The sequence below is a fragment of the Echinops telfairi genome, unplaced genomic scaffold (genome assembly GCF_000313985.2).
Source record: "Echinops telfairi isolate 266 unplaced genomic scaffold, ASM31398v2 ScPeMD7_7472;HRSCAF=8510, whole genome shotgun sequence".
NCBI lineage: Eukaryota > Metazoa > Chordata > Mammalia > Afrosoricida > Tenrecidae > Echinops > Echinops telfairi.
The window spans coordinates 2,484,442-2,499,672 of record NW_022111376.1 but is presented as its reverse complement, the minus strand read 5'-3'; the positions used below and the strand labels follow the sequence as shown (position 1 = coordinate 2,499,672).

At 53.2% G+C, this 15,231-nt stretch overlaps 1 protein-coding gene across 2 annotated transcripts in view; it reads left to right on the top strand.

Moving 5' to 3' along the window:
• Positions 1-15,219, top strand: part of TKTL1 (transketolase like 1) — a 17,109-nt gene extending 1,890 nt beyond the window's left edge. Inside the window, exons 1-12 of one of the 2 annotated variants that reach the window (XM_045285523.1) lie at positions 1,914-2,077; positions 2,264-2,361; positions 3,248-3,439; positions 3,533-3,660; positions 5,253-5,446; positions 7,802-7,966; positions 11,445-11,601; positions 12,487-12,617; positions 13,142-13,225; positions 13,844-13,940; positions 14,068-14,187; positions 14,910-15,219. In XM_045285523.1, the coding sequence (XP_045141458.1) occupies positions 2,276-2,361; positions 3,248-3,439; positions 3,533-3,660; positions 5,253-5,446; positions 7,802-7,966; positions 11,445-11,601; positions 12,487-12,617; positions 13,142-13,225; positions 13,844-13,940; positions 14,068-14,187; positions 14,910-15,091 (1,536 nt within the window). In that variant the 5' untranslated portion in view covers positions 1,914-2,077; positions 2,264-2,275 and the 3' untranslated portion in view covers positions 15,092-15,219. Of the gene's footprint in view, positions 1-1,913; positions 2,078-2,263; positions 2,362-3,247; positions 3,440-3,532; positions 3,661-5,252; positions 5,447-7,801; positions 7,967-11,444; positions 11,602-12,486; positions 12,618-13,141; positions 13,226-13,843; positions 13,941-14,067; positions 14,188-14,909 lie in introns of those variants that run through there. The other variant, XM_004717595.2, reaches the window with a different exon arrangement.
• The last annotated feature ends 12 nt before the right edge of the window (positions 15,220-15,231 follow it).

The following is a 15,231-nucleotide window of genomic DNA, read 5'->3' as shown; positions in this document are numbered from 1 at the left end:
ATTTTGAAGGGGCTCGTACAACTCGTCCCAATCCATACATCCATCCATTTTGCAATTGGGCGTATTGTGTGCATAGCGGGGCGGGTTCTCAGCTGCGGGCTCTCATTTTGCCTTGCGCAAAAACATAAAAAGTGCGCGTGTGTACGTGACTTGTGAAAGAGGAACCCTGGTGGGACCCGTAGTCCACTTTGTCGGCAGTTCGAAACCGCCATCTTGTCTGAGGAGAAGTCTCAGAAAGCGGTAGGAGTCAGCATCGACTCCATTTTGTTGGGGCTCGTACAACTCGTCCCAATCCATACATCCATCCATTTTGCAATTGGGCGTATTGTGTGCATAGCTGTGTGTGCTGTATCATGGAGGGTGTTTGGAGGTGTGGGGACTTACTGTGGAAGTGTGTATAATAGTGGGGGGGTTGGGGGGAGTTTGGATGTGTGGGGATTTACTGTGAGAGTGTGTATAATCGTGGGGGGGATTGGGGAGTGTTTGGAAGTGTGGGGACTTATTGTGGGAGTGTGTAATAGTGAGGGGCTTTGGGGGTGGTGTTTAGACATGTGAGGACTTACTGCGGGACTTGTATAATAGGGGGGTTGTGTATGTGGGAGAGTACATGGGTGAATTGTGAGTATAGGGGAGTGGAAATGGGGGTGTTGTGTTGAGGTGGGAGTGTATATGTGCCCTCTTTTCAGGAAAAAAAACAGCCCCTTGTCAATTAAAGATGTGTACACTGTCCCATAATCTTGGGTAAAGTGTTGCTTCTGCTTCTGCAGGCCCCTGGATCCTTCCAGCGCCCCTCAGGGGGAAGGTAGCATCTCCCACTTGGGGAAACACTGGCCTAGAGGAATGACAGGTGTTACCGTGTGTGTGTGTGTGTGTGTGTGTGTGTGTGTGTGTGTGTGTGTGTAAAACATTACAAGGGGGTGGATAGGGCAAGCTATGGAGGGGTTTACTAAGTGGTTTAAGTTGGGGAATGTAAAAAGGATGATGTGCTTTGTAGACCCCTCACCTAATTCACAAAGTCAGTTTCAAAGACTGCCAGCCTTGGAAACCCAGTGGGTACTTCTGCTCTGTCCTGTCAGGGTGTCAAGCTGGACTCCCTGGCCAACAGTGGGGTTGGTTTTTGGAGTCATAGAAAGGGTGTAAGAGCAGCACAATAAGCTGCCATATTTCTGTCACCTGGATTCACCCATTGTCATGACCCCCAAAAGCCAACCCCACTGCTGGCCAGCGAGTCCGACTCTGGGTGTCCCCTTTGGGCAGTGGGGCAGGAGCCTGGGCTTTCTTGCAAATAGAACTCCCCGAGGTGCTTGAAAGCAGAAAGACTCCCAACTGTTTCCAGGTCACCTGGTGGCAGAAGCCAGTGGTCTTGGGTGGCAGGATTGGTGGGTGCAGGCCCAGTTGGCAGGCCTGGCCAGGAGAGCCTGGAGTTGATGAAGAACAGGGGCTGTGGGTTGGGGGAGTCCTGTTGTAGCGCTGAGCCTCTCATAATTGTGAGTACCTGTCAGCTTGTTGCAGGCCAGCCTCCAGGCGGCAATCTGCAGACAGCCCCCCTGTCACCCACCCTGCCACACTCAGGGTTGGGCTCTTAACCTCTGTCTGCCCTGCCCCTCTCCACTAGCAGAAAACAGGTTGGTCAGAGGCCAGGCTTCTGCCCCACTACCCAGAGGGGACACCCAGGGCGGAGTTGGGTGGTCAGAGACAGAGCTAGTGAAGCAGGAAGCTTCTAAAGGAAGGGGGGCGTGAGGAGCTGAGTGGCTCAGAGCCACTCGGATCTAGGGCAGGTGCCAAGGGGCGAGCAGACGTGGGAGGAGTTGAGAGGAGGAAGTCGGAGTTAAGAGGAGGAAGCCGGAGGGAGAGAGCCCGGGCGGTAATGAGGCCTGGTCCATTACCTGTGATGGTTGCAAACATGGCCAGATCTCTGCTTAGGTGGGCTTGACGTCTCCATGGTGTGGACAGACATGGAGACACAGAAGTACTAGCGGACAGGCAGGGCACCTGTGGGGCTTAGCAGGATCAGAGCAAGGGACAAACCTCTAGGGCACTAGTTGGTGAAGACTGCCTCCAGTTGAGAGGGGACCAGGTACACATGTGGGGTCAGAGGCACAAAGATACAGGCCCTGGGCAGGCTGCATGGGGTCTGGCACTGCCCTGGCTTGGTCAATAACTGCTGCTCTGCGTAGCCTCTGGAGCTAAGAGCACCGGGGGGGCCAGGGGTCAGGCTGGCAGCATAGCTGAGGGCACCCTTTTGGGCTTTTTCTTCCTGCAGAGACTGCCATTCATGGATATGGTGCCTGGCTGGCTGGAGCAAGGACTCGGCGCTGCATGTGGCATGGCTTATATGGGCAAGTACTTTGACAAGGCCAGGTAAGTGCTCACCTAGAAGTCACTGACTGTCCCCCACAAGGAAGTTTCACTCCGTTTGGGAAGACTGCTTCTCAGTCCTCAGCGCTGTGGCTTCTGCATCTCCAAGGCCGCTGGCGCCTTTCTCCAGCCCTTCTTGGGTGTATGCAGGGACTAGAGGAGAGCCTTGGCCCCACCTCCCTGGAGACCATGGGAAAACCCTTGAGAAATGACCCATCAAATAAACAAAAAACCCGTGCAGCTGTGACACTAGGAATAGCCCGCTTCTACTGCGAGAGGGCTGCTTAGGCGGTTTCCGCCTTTGCTGCCGGCAGCACCTTGGGTTCATGACACACGCACTTGATCTGGAATGGGCTATGGGTGGTTGTGTGCTTTTCAGAAACCTTACACTATTGCCAAAATTTTCGTGATCCTCATTCAGTTACATGGCCCCTTATGTGATTGCAACCCACTAAAGCTTTAGATTAAATGAGTCCTTAACTGGGAAAGATGTCAATTCTCAGTCCCATCCCGTGAAAGCCTCTAGGCTCCCTAAAGGCAAAACTGCTCTGTGGGTGGTCTGTGGGGTCGGGTCAGTAGTATGCAGAGCAGTTCAGGGAGCAGTTTAAAACCCAGAGAGGCAAGCAATGAACGTGCGTGACTGCAGAGCCTGTTATATAAACTTTCCTCCCATGCCATTCATGTTGTCAGATCCTAGAGTAGCAACAGAAAGAACTAGAACTAGCCTAAATATCTAATTTGACACAGTTGTGGGCTGTCAGGTAGGAAAACCTCCCCAAGGTTGACATCAGCCGTGCCACGGCCTGTCTCTGCTTCTCTCTCTGTGAGTTCTGTGCACATGGGCCAGCAAGCCCCAAGTCGGGTCCTCACCTCTCTTGGCTTACTCCAGCTACCGAGTCTACTGTCTGATGGGAATCAGCGAGGCCTCCGAAGGTTATGTCTGGGAGGCCTTGGCCTTTGCCTCCCACTACAACCTGGATAATCTCGTGGTCATCTTTGATGTCAACCGCTTGGGGCCGAGCAGCGCCCTGCCATTGGAGCAATGCACAGCTCTCTACAAGATGCGTTGTGAGGCCTTTGGGTAAGCAACACACACACACACACACACACACACACACACACCTCTCTGTCCCACCCCTTCAACTCCTGTAACCCTGTCTCCCCTGGTCAACAGGTGGAACACTTACATAGTGGATGGACATGACGTGGAGGCACTGTGCCAGGCATTTTGGCAAGCAACTCAAGTAAAGAACAAGCCCACGGCTGTGGTGGCCAAGACCTTCAAGAGTCGAGGGATTCCAAGTAAACCGCCATGTGCACTGGGGTTGGGGGACGTAGCACACTGCTTACTGGGTGAACATTAGCCATGCCTGTCCATGTACCAGATCTCAACCTGTCCAAGTCACTCAGAGCACTTAGTCTGGTGGTGCAGAGAAGGCCCATGGTCCCCCACTGCCGGGGCGCGGGGGGTGGGGGGGTGAGAGAACGACAATCTGAGACTGCTTCCTAGCAGTCAGATAACTGAGGAGTTGGGGAGAGCGGGTGTTTACAAGAGTTGCAGCAAGAAAAGAGTTGCTTGTGGAGATAATACCTCCCTGATGCCGCATGGGCCAGTCAGGGAGGGCAGGAGCTGTTAGTATGCCCAGTTGGTCTGAAGTGGACACAGGATGGGGAGTGAGTTTGAGATGGCTGTGGAAGAGCCACTTGAAGGCCTCAAATGTAAATCAACGTCGGTGTTTTTACACTAAGCCCCAATGCCCCCACTTCCTAAAGTCCTTTCTGTGAGGTTCAGTGTAGGCCCAGGCTGTCAGGACTCGCTCCTGTCATCCTGGGAACCAGGTCAAGAGCTGGAACTCCGACTTCCTTTCCCCCAAGCCTCCCCCTGATGCATTCAACTGTTTCTGCCCAAAGTCTTCTGAAGAGTCAGCCGGGCATACCTCTTGGTCACAATTGCAGTTAGAACAAAGGCTTCCCTGAGACTAGTGGCAACGGGTTTACAAATGCTGCCAGGTTGAGTTGACAGTTGATCAGAACGGTGCTCAAGGGATCATTACCGTTTTGCTAAATCATTCTGAGCTGAGCGGTCATGCTGGAATTGCATTTCATGCCACTGCTCTCAAGCCTAACCCTGGAGTTCATTTCCCAGGCTTAAAATTGCCTGCCCCTTGGTACCAGCTGTATGTATTTGACACTATACCTTGAATGGCTCCCAGCTGCCTCATAGCCACCCTCTGTTCACCTGACGACCCTGAGAAAATGGTCTTGCTCTAGTGTGCCTAGTTCAATAAACTCTCGGGTCCCTGGTGGTATCGTGGTCACACATCAAGCTGTAGTCTGCAAGGTTAGCAGTTCAAAACCAACAGCTTCTCCAGAGGAGAAAGGTGGGACTGGGCTTTTCTACTTTAGTAAAGAGTCCCAGTCTCAGAAACCCACAGGGGCCAGTTTACCATGCCCTGTAGGGTCGATGTCCTCGGCATGGACTTAATAGCAGTAGGCGTTTGCTTGGGGCGTGCACCTGGATATCACTGCTTTCAGTCTCTCCCTTCCCCCCCCCACCAATCCACACCAATCCACACACAACCTGAGTGTCATCAGAGTGGATAGATTTCTGCCTCTTAACTATAGGTCAGAACTGCTCACTCCATCACATCTCTGCCCACTTAAGCCCTGGCCTGGCCCTGCAGCCTGACTGACCACAGTCTCTTCAGAAGTTTCCCATCTTGCTTTGGATACAACAGAACCCTTTTATCAAGCCCACAGATCTGCCCCCTTGCCTTCCTGCCCTCTCTTCCCATCCGCTGCATGTACAGCAGCACCCCAGTCCCGCTGCAGCAGCATCGGCCTCCCCTGAGGCTCAGGTGGCACAAAGCTGACTGAGGCTCCTTTTGTTGCAGACATTGAGAGTTTGGAAAACTGGCACGGGAAGCCAATGCCGAAAGAACGAGTGGAGGCAATTATCGAGCTGATTGAAAGCCAGATAGAGACCAACCAGGACCTGGTGCCCAAGCCCCCAGTGGCGGACTCGCCTCGCTTCAACATCGAGGAGGTGATCATGACTATACCTCCTGCCTACAACATCGGCGACAAGGTAGGCCCTGAGAAATGGGTAATAGTGTAAACGCTGCCCATCTACAGCTTTGTTCCTGGCTTTCCTTCCTAAATACATAGCATTCTTCATGTATACTGATGGCCACAGGGGGGGGGGGGAGTATATGGATAATAAATAGTAATGAGTGACTTAGCGTCTCTTATGATCTATCAGTTCTGAACATGAGTCCAGTGAGACACTACCCCTGCCTACAGCCTTTGAGGTTCCCACGCTCATGTTGCTAGCTTGCCTCCTGATCGATCACAGCCCTGTGGTGGAGGGAAACATTCCGACCCCTCTTGGAGGTGGGGTGGCGTTTTGAGTGTGGCTGTTGTTTCCTTAGCCTCTTAACGTGGGCAGTAAAGCAAGCCTGCCAAAGGAAACTTCATAGCTTTACCTCTAACAAAAAAGAAACACTAGAAATAGAGGTATCGAAAATTTCATAGCTTTACTCTAACAAAAAAGAAACACTAGAAATAAAGGTATTTGGCACTCAAAAAATTAATCCCACATTGGGCCCCTTTTCAAAGGGTGCTTCAATAATGTGAGCACCATACATGTTCATAACCTTGGAACTAGCAGGGCGACACCCAGGACTTTCTGTGATCAAAGTGGGAAACGGTCCAGGAGAGACAGAGCACTGGCTCTCTCGAACTAGAAGACTGTGGTGACACCCCGTCCCCGCTGTTCCCCTGGTTGTGGCCAGGGGCCTGAATTTCCTCATCTGGCCATGGGCTCTGAGGTATGGTAGGCAGTGGGTGTGCAAGAAAGGCAGGCTACTACTATGGTCAAGTTGGGGCCATACTGACAGGGAAGGGGCAGAGTACTGAATGCTATCCTTTTAAATGTTACAAAGCAACATAAAGAGTATAATTCTATTTTCGCATGCAAACTTTTAAAAGGTATTATTATATATTGGCATACAGCTTCAGGTAGTGTATTTTGAGAAATTGTTCCGAGTCACATTTATAAAAGGCAGAGGAATTATGAGAACTTCTGATTTATTTCCGTTATTATTAAAGCATATGCCTTTTATGAATAGGAAAGCCAAAGAAGCAGGTCAGTCCATCCAAAGCTCATTAAAACGAAAAAGCTGCATCTGCTTACAAAACACCGTGTGCTAGTTCTCTGTAAGTGCTAGCTCGGCTACTCCAGGTGTTAGAAACCACAGCTATATTGAGTAAGCCATTAGAAAGGGGACACTGCCCCAGATGTAGAGGAAAAGGCACAAAGGAGCAAGCCGAACACAACTCTGCTCAGGGAAGGACTATTGTGTGTGCTCGGCTCCCAGAGGTCAGAAAACCAAAGTCAGTCTGTTAAGTGAGGACGCTGTTAAAGAGCTCTGTCTCCCAAGTTCCAGGCTCACTCAGTGACCAGAGCAGCTTATTTTTAACCTTCAAGGGACTAGTAATTCCTAAACAGCTTCAAACATTTCCAAATAAGGAGAAAACCCCAAGCCTTACAAATCATCTGGGGCGTCCGAGGCTGACAAAGGGAGAGAGCTAGAGACCAGCTGCACTTGAGAACAGGACTGCTCAGAAGCCTAATAGCAGTTTATCTCAGCACCACTGGCATGGAAGTCAAGGATTAGCTGGCTCAGTACAGTCCGGATGAGTGACCAGAAACCCTTCAACTGGAGGATACCGGGTCATGTGACCCACCATCTGCTCATGAAGGAAGCAGGACAATCACAAAAGCCCGCCTTCATTCCTAGTTTGTCAAAAAGCTGGTGAGGTTTTCCTCACCGCAATGCTCACTCGAGGTCTAGCTAGCTTCGTCCTGCAACCCCCTTCGTGCTGAAAGGTCAGGGCCTTCTCAATGAAAGCTGTAGAAGCGCTAGCCAACACGGTTCAACTAGAGGGGAGACTCCCTGTTGGCAAGGGAGGCAAAGCCAGGAGGTAGCGTTTGTAGGGAATACTCAGGAATCAGCTGGATATGGTTCAGAATGAGAAAGTACAGTAAGACAACTTATACCAAAATTGACATGAAGATAACGAGCTGCAGCTAATTAGCAGATGACCCGGAGAGGAGAGTTGCTCCCTTTTGGAGCTCCCATACAAATTCAATGCAGCAACTGAGAACTCCCTGAGATAAATACACACACACACACACACACACACACACACACACACACACGAGTCTTTAAGAGACTGGATGCGCCTCAGCCGCCTGGAAGATAGCCACCCCTTGTGGAACACACATTTGTGAAATTGTGGGGGGTCAGATCGCTTAGCAGTCCTTGGTGCCCCAGTGGAGGTTAGTGGTGATATACAAATGCACATTCTTCCCCAAGGCAGCTGGCACTTTGTAAAACACAGCCATGGCATGAAACTCCAGTGGGCTCTTCTTTTCCAGGTGACCACTAGGAAAGCCTACGGCCTGGCTCTGGCCAAACTGGGCCATGTGAACAACAGAGTGATTGCCCTCGACAGCGATGCCAAGAATTCCACCTGCTCAGTGATCTTCCAGAAAGAGCACCCAGAGCGTTTCGTTGAGTGCTTTGTTGCGGAGCAGAACATGGTGAGTGAGCTGGACACCCACCTCCCAGCATTCCCAGTTTCCATCCCACCTGGGAAAGCAGAAGACAAGTCTCCAGGGAAGCAGGGGACAGAGCAGAGTTTGAGCCTGGATAGTGGCCTAGTGAATGAAGTGCTATGAGCAATGCACCTAGACCACCCCGTGTCAGAAATAATCACTACTGGGGCCAGGAGTGCTTGCCTGCCCAGGGAACCAGGACAGGGGGAGATTTGCTAAGAATTGCACAGGTCACCCCAAAGCCGGGGCACTGCACCTAGACTGGGATGGGCCTCAGCCTGGAGGTGTCTAGAAGTGTGTGAGCCCAGGGCTCCTGCATCACTCAGTACCTCCAGTTGGCCCTGCTCCTCCAGCCAGCCCAGTCCAGTCCACGGCCAGCCACAGAACATTGGTTCTCAGTGGAGCCCAGCTCAGGGCCTAGCACTAAGCAGATATGCAGATGCAAGTCACTGGAGCTGTGGTCTGGGGTAAATCTGGCCCTTCCCAGTGCCTTAGTCTCCCCCAGGAGTGAAGTTAATGTGGGAATCTCCCTCTTGATTTCTCTCTCGCTTTCTCCCCTCCTTTCTGCCCTTTCCCCTATACTCATGCCCACTCTGGAATACACATGCACACGCACATACACATACACCTGCCTTCCAAGATAAGTACTTGCTTAAAGCATCAATCAGATAGCATCAGGTATCTGTCTAAAAAAGACCCACACAGATGTCAAGCAGACAGACCCTGTGGAGAATAGAGCGTCGGGACTGGGCTGGCTCCTGAGTAGGCCGGAAACAGGGCTTACAGTGGGGCGGGCTCACGAGGGCACCCACAGGGCATGTTGTGAGTGCTAGAAACCCCTACCTCTTGCACATACCCGTGGGCAGAGACCTCTCCTACAGGGTCCTTCCCTCCTTATTGAAAGCCCTTATTCTGCCAGGTCACTGGGGAGTGAACCATTTCTCCCTCATCGACAAGGGGTAGGGGTGGGGTGCCATCCAGTCTGTACCCTCATCCAGTGTGCACCTGGGTCCAGCCTGAGAGGTGAGTGGGCAAGGAGGGCATCGATGCCCAGATAATTCCCTGGTTGGTTGTGAGGGAGCTGAGTGTCCGTCCTTGTCCGCTGCCCCAGCAGCTCTAGCTAGGGGTGCCCCCAGTGCTTTTGGCCCAGATGCAGACATGAGGGTGTGCTCTTGCACGTTCAGTGACCAGTGGGAGCCCAGCCCCAGGTGACGTGCAAAAGGGAATGCTAGTAAGGCAACTGCAGTGAATTCTAGGTAGCGAGTTCTGCCTGCGTTTTGCAAGCAATATTTATGTATAGGAAATGTGGTAGGTTAGCCATTAAAATGCTTATAATCCAGTTTATCTCACTCACTAAAAGGGCATAAGCTCCTTTATAATCGGCCAGTCCTGTGGTTGCATCATGGCCCATAGAGCCACACATCGCAGCACACACCTACAAAGTGCTTTGCCCCCGCCCTCCACCTTCCCACCGCCCCAGTGAGACAGCTTCCAGGAGGCATGGGCCAGCAGGCTGCTCTGACCACCAGAGACATTTTATTTGAAACGGATATTTCTTCAGAGGTATTTAAACTAAGGAGATTGTGCTAACAATCCACATTTTTGACGCCTCATGAAAAACAGAACGGTCTAGCCACCCTGGCCTGCCATCCCCTCCGGAGCCAGCCACCACTGTCCCAACACTCCACCGGCCTGCCCACCACTGACACGCTCTGCCTGGCCCTGGCGGGGCCACCTTGTAATTTGTGGGGTCTGTCATAACCAGTTTTTCGGCAGGCCTCATTAAGCAGTTTGCATTCTGTATGGAAGAACACATACCCCGTAATGTCCTGATTTGCCCCCCTCCTCTTCACCTTCGAGAGCCTGGTATTATTCATTGGACTGCTAACCCCCAGGTCAGCAGTTCAAATACACCAGGCACTCCTCGGGCAAAAGGTGAGGCTGTCTGCTGTCCTGAAAACTCCCAACCTCAGAAACATGGGAAGTTCGGCCCTGCCCTGTTGGGTTGCTGTGAGTCAGAGTAGACCCGGTGGCAGTGAGTTCTTGACCCTCCACCCACCCCCAGGAGCTGGGCTTGCCCAGCTGGGAGGCAGGGGAGCAGAGACAGAAGAAAGGGAGTTGGCCAGGGCCACTTTGGAGGCTGATCCCTGTCCACAGCAGGAGCAGGCGCAGGAGCAGTCCCTCCTCGGCACCGGCAGAGAAGAGCTCGTTTCACTGAGGCTCCTGTTATTTCCAAACCGCTTCAGAGCATCACCCTTTCCTCTGAATGGGGCTAGACAGTACTTCTAGGTTCTGAGGAAGTGCTCATGGAGGGCCATTCTCCTAGGAAGTACCATAAGTGGGTGGGAGCAGAAGGACTTAGGTTATCGGCATGTCATGCAATTCCTAGTTAAAAGCTAAAAATTCACAGAATGGTGTTTCGTGAAAAGTTGCTTGAAAAAAGGTAGTTGAAGGAAATCATTGGAGACCACCTGATTTGCAAAGGGCCTGACGCTCCAGTTATGGAGTGGATGACTTTCTTAGCACTGCTGGGATCATTTCAAGCACCCTTGATGCAGCCTCTGTAGGCATTGTATTCCAGGCAGTGTGTCAGGTACCAGACCAGTTGGATGCCCATGAGTGAGCCTTTCAGGAGCTAGGTTACAGAAAGGTGACTGTTCAGGAGCCTGGCAGGAAGGCTGACCACAGCGCCTTTCTCCGACAGATAACTGCAGGCCCACAGCCTTGGCCTGCTGGCATCTTTGAGTGTGGCATTCCAGGGGCTACTCAGCACCAATGATGGAACTGTGGGGCCAGTATAACAGCAGAAAACCAACCAAACACTCTACCATCGAGTCCAGCCTGACTCACAGGACAGGGTAGAACTTGACTGGAGTCGAGAGCTGCATCTTTCTCCTGTGGGGTGACTGACAGATTAAAATTGCTGACCTTGTGGCTAGCAGCCCGAGCTGTCACCCACTGGGCCACCAGGGCTCCTGATGCCGACTCATGGCGGCCCAGTGTAGGGTTTCTGAATCCCTCGAGTATTATGGGAGCAGACCGGCAGCCTCTTCTTTGCTCGCAAGAGTGGCTGATGGGTTTGAACTGCTGTGCTACTGGATGTGGTGTCCTGGAGAGGGTGTGATGCTGAGAGGTCAAATGAGGTAGAAAGGTGGGTGAGGCAGCTGCTTGCACTTGGTGGCTCAGAGGTAGGCATGGGAGTGCAGGAGGAGGAGGCTGGGCCAGCGATGGAGGACAGGGACACCACCTGCACACAGCTCTTCCCTAAGGTTTTCTGGGAAGGGTTAACATAGATGGGGGATGACGATCTCACGAGGATGCCAGTGTGCTGACAAAGCAGGGTGGGAGGGTTAAGATGGAAGCTACAAGAACCTATTTGAATGGTGTTAAGAGTGGCCCAACAGGAAGGAGAGGTAGTGAGAGCATTAAAAATATCTTTTAATCCGTGTTCTTTGTGTTGTAGGTTGGTGTGGCCCTGGGCTGTGCCGTACGTGGGCGAGCCATCACCTTTGCCAGCACCTTTGCTGCCTTTTGGGCCCGAGCCTTTGACCAAATCCGGATGGCTGCCATCTCAGAAACCAATGTCACCCTTGTGGGCTCCCACTGCGGCGTGTCTGTGGGTACGCATGCACACAGGGAAGGGCTGTCGTGGGCCCTGAAGGCTCAGATCAGAAAGTCCTGTTGGCCCAAGGGAAGCAAGAATGCTGGCTGGACAGAAGAGTCTGCTTAAAGTAGCCCCTGTGGGGGTGGGGGTGGGGTGGCTGGCTGGCTGCTATTTGCTGGAGAAAAGGAGTCCTCAGGGAGTCAGGAGCCAGGATGATGCTGAGGCAGACTAGCCTGGCGATGACTGCAGGAAGAGCTCCACCCCAGAAGTGCCTGCCTGTCTCCATGAGGGGGGAGGTGTGGGCCAGATGGGGACTTTGGGAAGTCCTGGGTGAAGGGAGGTGCAGACTCCCAAGTTAGTGGTGTAGCAGCTTTTCAGAATGGCTGAGGAGGAGCCAGCCCTTGAGGAGACCTGGCTCTAGGTTCCTCCTGGAAACTTGCCAGGGTGCAGAGATGGGACAGGTGTCCTCGGCCAGCCGTGTACTGTGACAGTTCCCCCGCCCCTGAGGAAAGCTATGTTACCTTGGGGTACACCAGCAATGATGTTCTCACACATTCTCCACCCTTGTGACAGCAGCCACTCGGGCTGCCTCAGTATAGCTGATCACCTGCTGGCCGGAGCAGGCTAAGGCGGGCTGGGTCTGGGGGAGCCCAGGGCTGCAGCAGATGGGCCTCTGGGAGGGACAATGTGGAGTATGCACCTCTGGGTGGAAAGCGAATGAGGAGAGGTGCTGGGCATTTGTTTCAGATTAAGTCACACTAAGTACACACTTGTTACTCCCAGGTGGGGCTTTGCCCCCCACCCCCGGTGCTCAGGGTGTTGGGGGTCTGTGTCCTGGGTGGGTGGCAGTGGGAAGGGTCCACTGTCTGAAGCATTCCGGTTTTGTTTGGTGTTTGCTCAGGGGAGGATGGGCCCTTGAAGATGGCCCTGGAGGACCTCGCCATGTTCCGAGTCATTCCAAACTGCACAATTTTCTATCCAAGTGACGCCGTCTCCACAGAACATGCTGTTTATCTGGCCGCCAACATCAAGGTATGTTTTCTGGGAGGGACAATAGAACCCTTACAGATAGTAGTACAGACATACTAGCATGGTCGGGGTCATCATACAACAGTTTGGGGAGTCTGAGCCATGGACAAGAAGCGGAGGGGTGGGGAGATGGGAACTAGAAACTGCCACAAACCCACTGGCTGCCTGTTGTTATGGGGGTGCATCCTGACTGGAGCCTATCTGCACCTTTCCTGGGGGCTTCAGAACAGAGGCCACCCCCACCCCTGTACTGTGTTCACGTCCCCACACAAGTGACTGACCATAGACAGGGAGTATCAGGCCAGTTTACTGCCTAACCGTTGGTTGGCATTCTGAGTGCAGGTCATTCAAAAACCTCAATGGAATACACAAAGATCAACCTTGTGAGTGCCAGTGAGCTGAAATGGGGGCCTTAGGGGCTGACAACGTTCTCTTCAACCTTGTTCATGGAAGACTGTCCAGTCTTGGCTTCTTGGTTGGAGGCTAGGGATTAGAAATTAATCGTCTGCTTGCTATCGCTCCCCCAGGGCATGTGCTACATCCGGACCAGTTACCCAGAGACCTCAGTCATTTATTCCTCTGAAGACCGCTTTGAGGTTGGCCAGGCCAAGGTAGGGACCCGCCACCATCCACAGGTCACCCCCAGGAAACAGGAACCAAACACTTCTCTTTGCCACAATCTCCCTTCGGGGAACTTATTACACTCTGCTAGTACTAAGCAAAAGGCTGGTGAGTTGCTCAATTACCCCTGCCTTTGAGTTGACTCTGCCTCCCGGAGAACCTAGGTGGAGGGTAGACCTGCCCCTGTGGCTTTCCCAACCTGGAACTCTTGACGGCCTCTTTGACGAGCTCACTGACGACCCAGTGTGTGCTCAGCGGTGGGGCTTCCAGGTGGCTCTCAGAAGGCGCGCAGACCACTAGGCTGGCAGGTGCCCTTGGCCCTCTCCTGAGCTAGCTTCTCCCCACCCTGTGGCTTCGGCTACAAAGTGGGCCCGAGGGTGCATGTTCCTTCAGGGAGGGTCCCTGTGGGTGCCAGGTCAGAACCAGAGCCCTCCCTGTGAGCACGCAAGTCAATCCAAGGGGCCTGGGGACATTTGTCCAGTTGGAGGCATCCATGGGCCCTGCAAATGATGGGCCTGTAAGACTTCTAGGGTGGGTGCCGGGGCCAGCATGATGCCAGAAGCCAGCTGGAGGGGTTCCCATACTTTGCTTTTCGGCTGCTCTCCCAGGTGGTCCGCCAGAGTGCTGACGACAAGGTCACAGTCATTGGAGCCGGGGTGACACTGCACGAGGCCTTAGAGGCTGCTGATGAGCTTTCCAAGGAAGGTCGGTTGGTGACTGTGGCTCCCAACTTGGGGATGGAGGGGTATGGGCCGCCCCAGTTTCAGAGTTCCCTCCCTTTGGGCTCCTGTTACCCGAGGCGGCTAAGGAACCCTAGGCTCTTGCTCCCCAGGTATTGCCATCCGTGTCATCGACCTGTTCACCATCAAACCCCTGGATGCCGCCACCATCATCTCCAACGCGCATGAGACTGGTGGCCACGTAGTCACCGTGGAGGACCACTACAAAGAAGGTGGGCACAGTTCCAGGGTGGCTTTCCCTGGGTTGCAGATGTGCCATCGCCTCCAGTCCCCCACCCTGCTGGAACACCTCTGGGAAAGCGGTCTGCATGGTTACTGACTGAGGGAGGGGTCTCACAGGCCCTAGAACAGGTCCCCTGGTCAGCAGTTTATTTTGAATGCTGAGTGGTGACATCTTTGGAGCTAGTGCCCTGCAGGCAAGAGAACCCCCACAATGTACCTGGGAAGGATAGACACGGTCACCCCCACAGTTTCCACCCCACCCCCACTCCCATCCCCAGGTTGCCCTCTCCCACATCAGGAGATGCAGTCACCTGGGCAGAGTGTGCCCACAGGAGCCCTGGAGGGACTCGGTGTCCAGCATGTTGCTCATGGGTACTCACTCTGCCTACCACCACCCCTGCCCAGAAAACCAGAAGGAAAGCTATCAGCACAGGGTCCCCAAGTATCAGTTGGGGAGCATGCGGTCTACGCAGAGGGTGCGCTGTGTGACCTCATAGGCTGTGAGTGGCATTTACCACTCTGGGGTCCTTGACAGCTGTAGGTGAGAGAGTGGGGAGGACGGGGAGCTGCAGTCTCCTTAGCCCCCTCAGCCAGTCTGAGAGTGATGGTCTGTGTGAAGTCTTTTGAACAGCAAGGGCACCGGGCTCAGTGTCTGGCACAAAGGTCAATGGGCACCTATAGAGCAGCCCTGATGGCTCTCCTGCTTTCCCAGGTGGCATTGGGGAAGCCGTCTGTGCTGCTGTCTCTATGGAGCCTGGCATCCTGGTCTACCAGCTGTCAGTGTCAGGAATCACTTCCAGCGGGCCACCCAGCAAGATACTGGACAAGTTCGGGATCAATGCCCACTGCATTGTGGCGACCGTGCACAGCATCATCATGAACCAGATCATCTGAGTCAGGCCACAAGTGGCTCAGCTGCCAGGGCCCTTGGGCGCTAACATCTTTATACTGCATTCAAGTTTGTTAGAAATCTAGCTTAATCATACAGTTTAAAGCAAATCTGATTGATGATACCCTAATACATTCCTAATCCA